Source organism: Volvox carteri, assembly GCF_000143455.1.
Source record: "Volvox carteri f. nagariensis unplaced genomic scaffold VOLCAscaffold_150, whole genome shotgun sequence".
NCBI classification, from domain to species: Eukaryota; Viridiplantae; Chlorophyta; class Chlorophyceae; order Chlamydomonadales; family Volvocaceae; genus Volvox; species Volvox carteri.
In genome coordinates, this window is record NW_003307693.1 from 17,644 (window position 1) to 18,544 (window position 901).

Below are 901 nucleotides of genomic sequence, written 5' to 3' on the forward strand. Positions count from 1 at the left end.
TCCAACGGAATCTGCCAGGTCGACAGCGGCCCAACTCCATTCCTGGTCAGCTTGAGGGTTATCTTCACCCCAGGTCACCACCGTCCATCAACTAAGGGGGCAATGTCTTCCACCATCGGAAGGACTTTAACCCTAACAGGTATCGATCCCGGGATCTCCCGGGGGCAATGGTCGCGCCTTACCAATGGTGCCAAACCCTCTATGGATGTATGTTGAGAATAGTAAAGAATCCTGGACCATGACACCTTACCGGGATGTCCCTGAAGTTGGATGCAGACATGATGTCCCAGTGAAACTCCTTCTCAAGCAAGCCCGCCATCTCCTGTGCGGTACGTTTTGTCCTCTTGCTGCAGTCATTGCTTGCAGCAGACTTTGCACGCTTCCGGACCTGCTGACCCTGTGCTCCCACGTCTCCCTGGCAGAGTGCATTCAGACCCGCAAGAAGGAGTGCAAGCTCAAACTGCTTCAGCCCCCCAGACAGCAGGGCAGACTTCATGTCCTCAGTGAACCCAATGGCATACTCCAGGCCGGTTCCGGCCCGGTTCCGACCTAACGGGTCCAGTTAACGAGATGGGTAACCGGTCGGTAGGATTACCGGGCGAACCATTATCCGTTAACCGTCCCCAGTAATCGGTAACCGATGTCGGTAACCTGGCATGAGGAAAAATGCATTTCTGATTGCAACCAGTTTCTTTGTGACAATGCCCAGTGTCACAAGGTTCATGCCCACGTGTCACACCCCGACAAGCTTGAGGAGGTTAAGGCAATGTGAATGCCGGGTGACAGGGGTGACAGTCTTGTGCAGGCACATTTGGAGACTAGTTTACACTGAGATTGGGGTGATGTTGGATTAGAATACTTGCAGTTCATGAAATTGAGGAAATGTGTTGCATAGGCATAT

The 901-nt window shown here is 52.7% G+C and overlaps 1 protein-coding gene across 1 annotated transcript in view; it reads right to left on the reverse strand.

The window, feature by feature from the left end:
- VOLCADRAFT_108558 (uncharacterized protein) overlaps nt 1-901 on the reverse strand; it is a gene marked incomplete at both ends in the record, with an annotated part of 9,023 nt that overhangs the window by 2,544 nt on the left and 5,578 nt on the right. Inside the window, one exon of the mRNA XM_002959271.1 lies at nt 251-415. Within this exon, the coding sequence (XP_002959317.1) occupies nt 251-415 (165 nt within the window). The remainder of the gene's footprint in view (nt 1-250; nt 416-901) is intronic.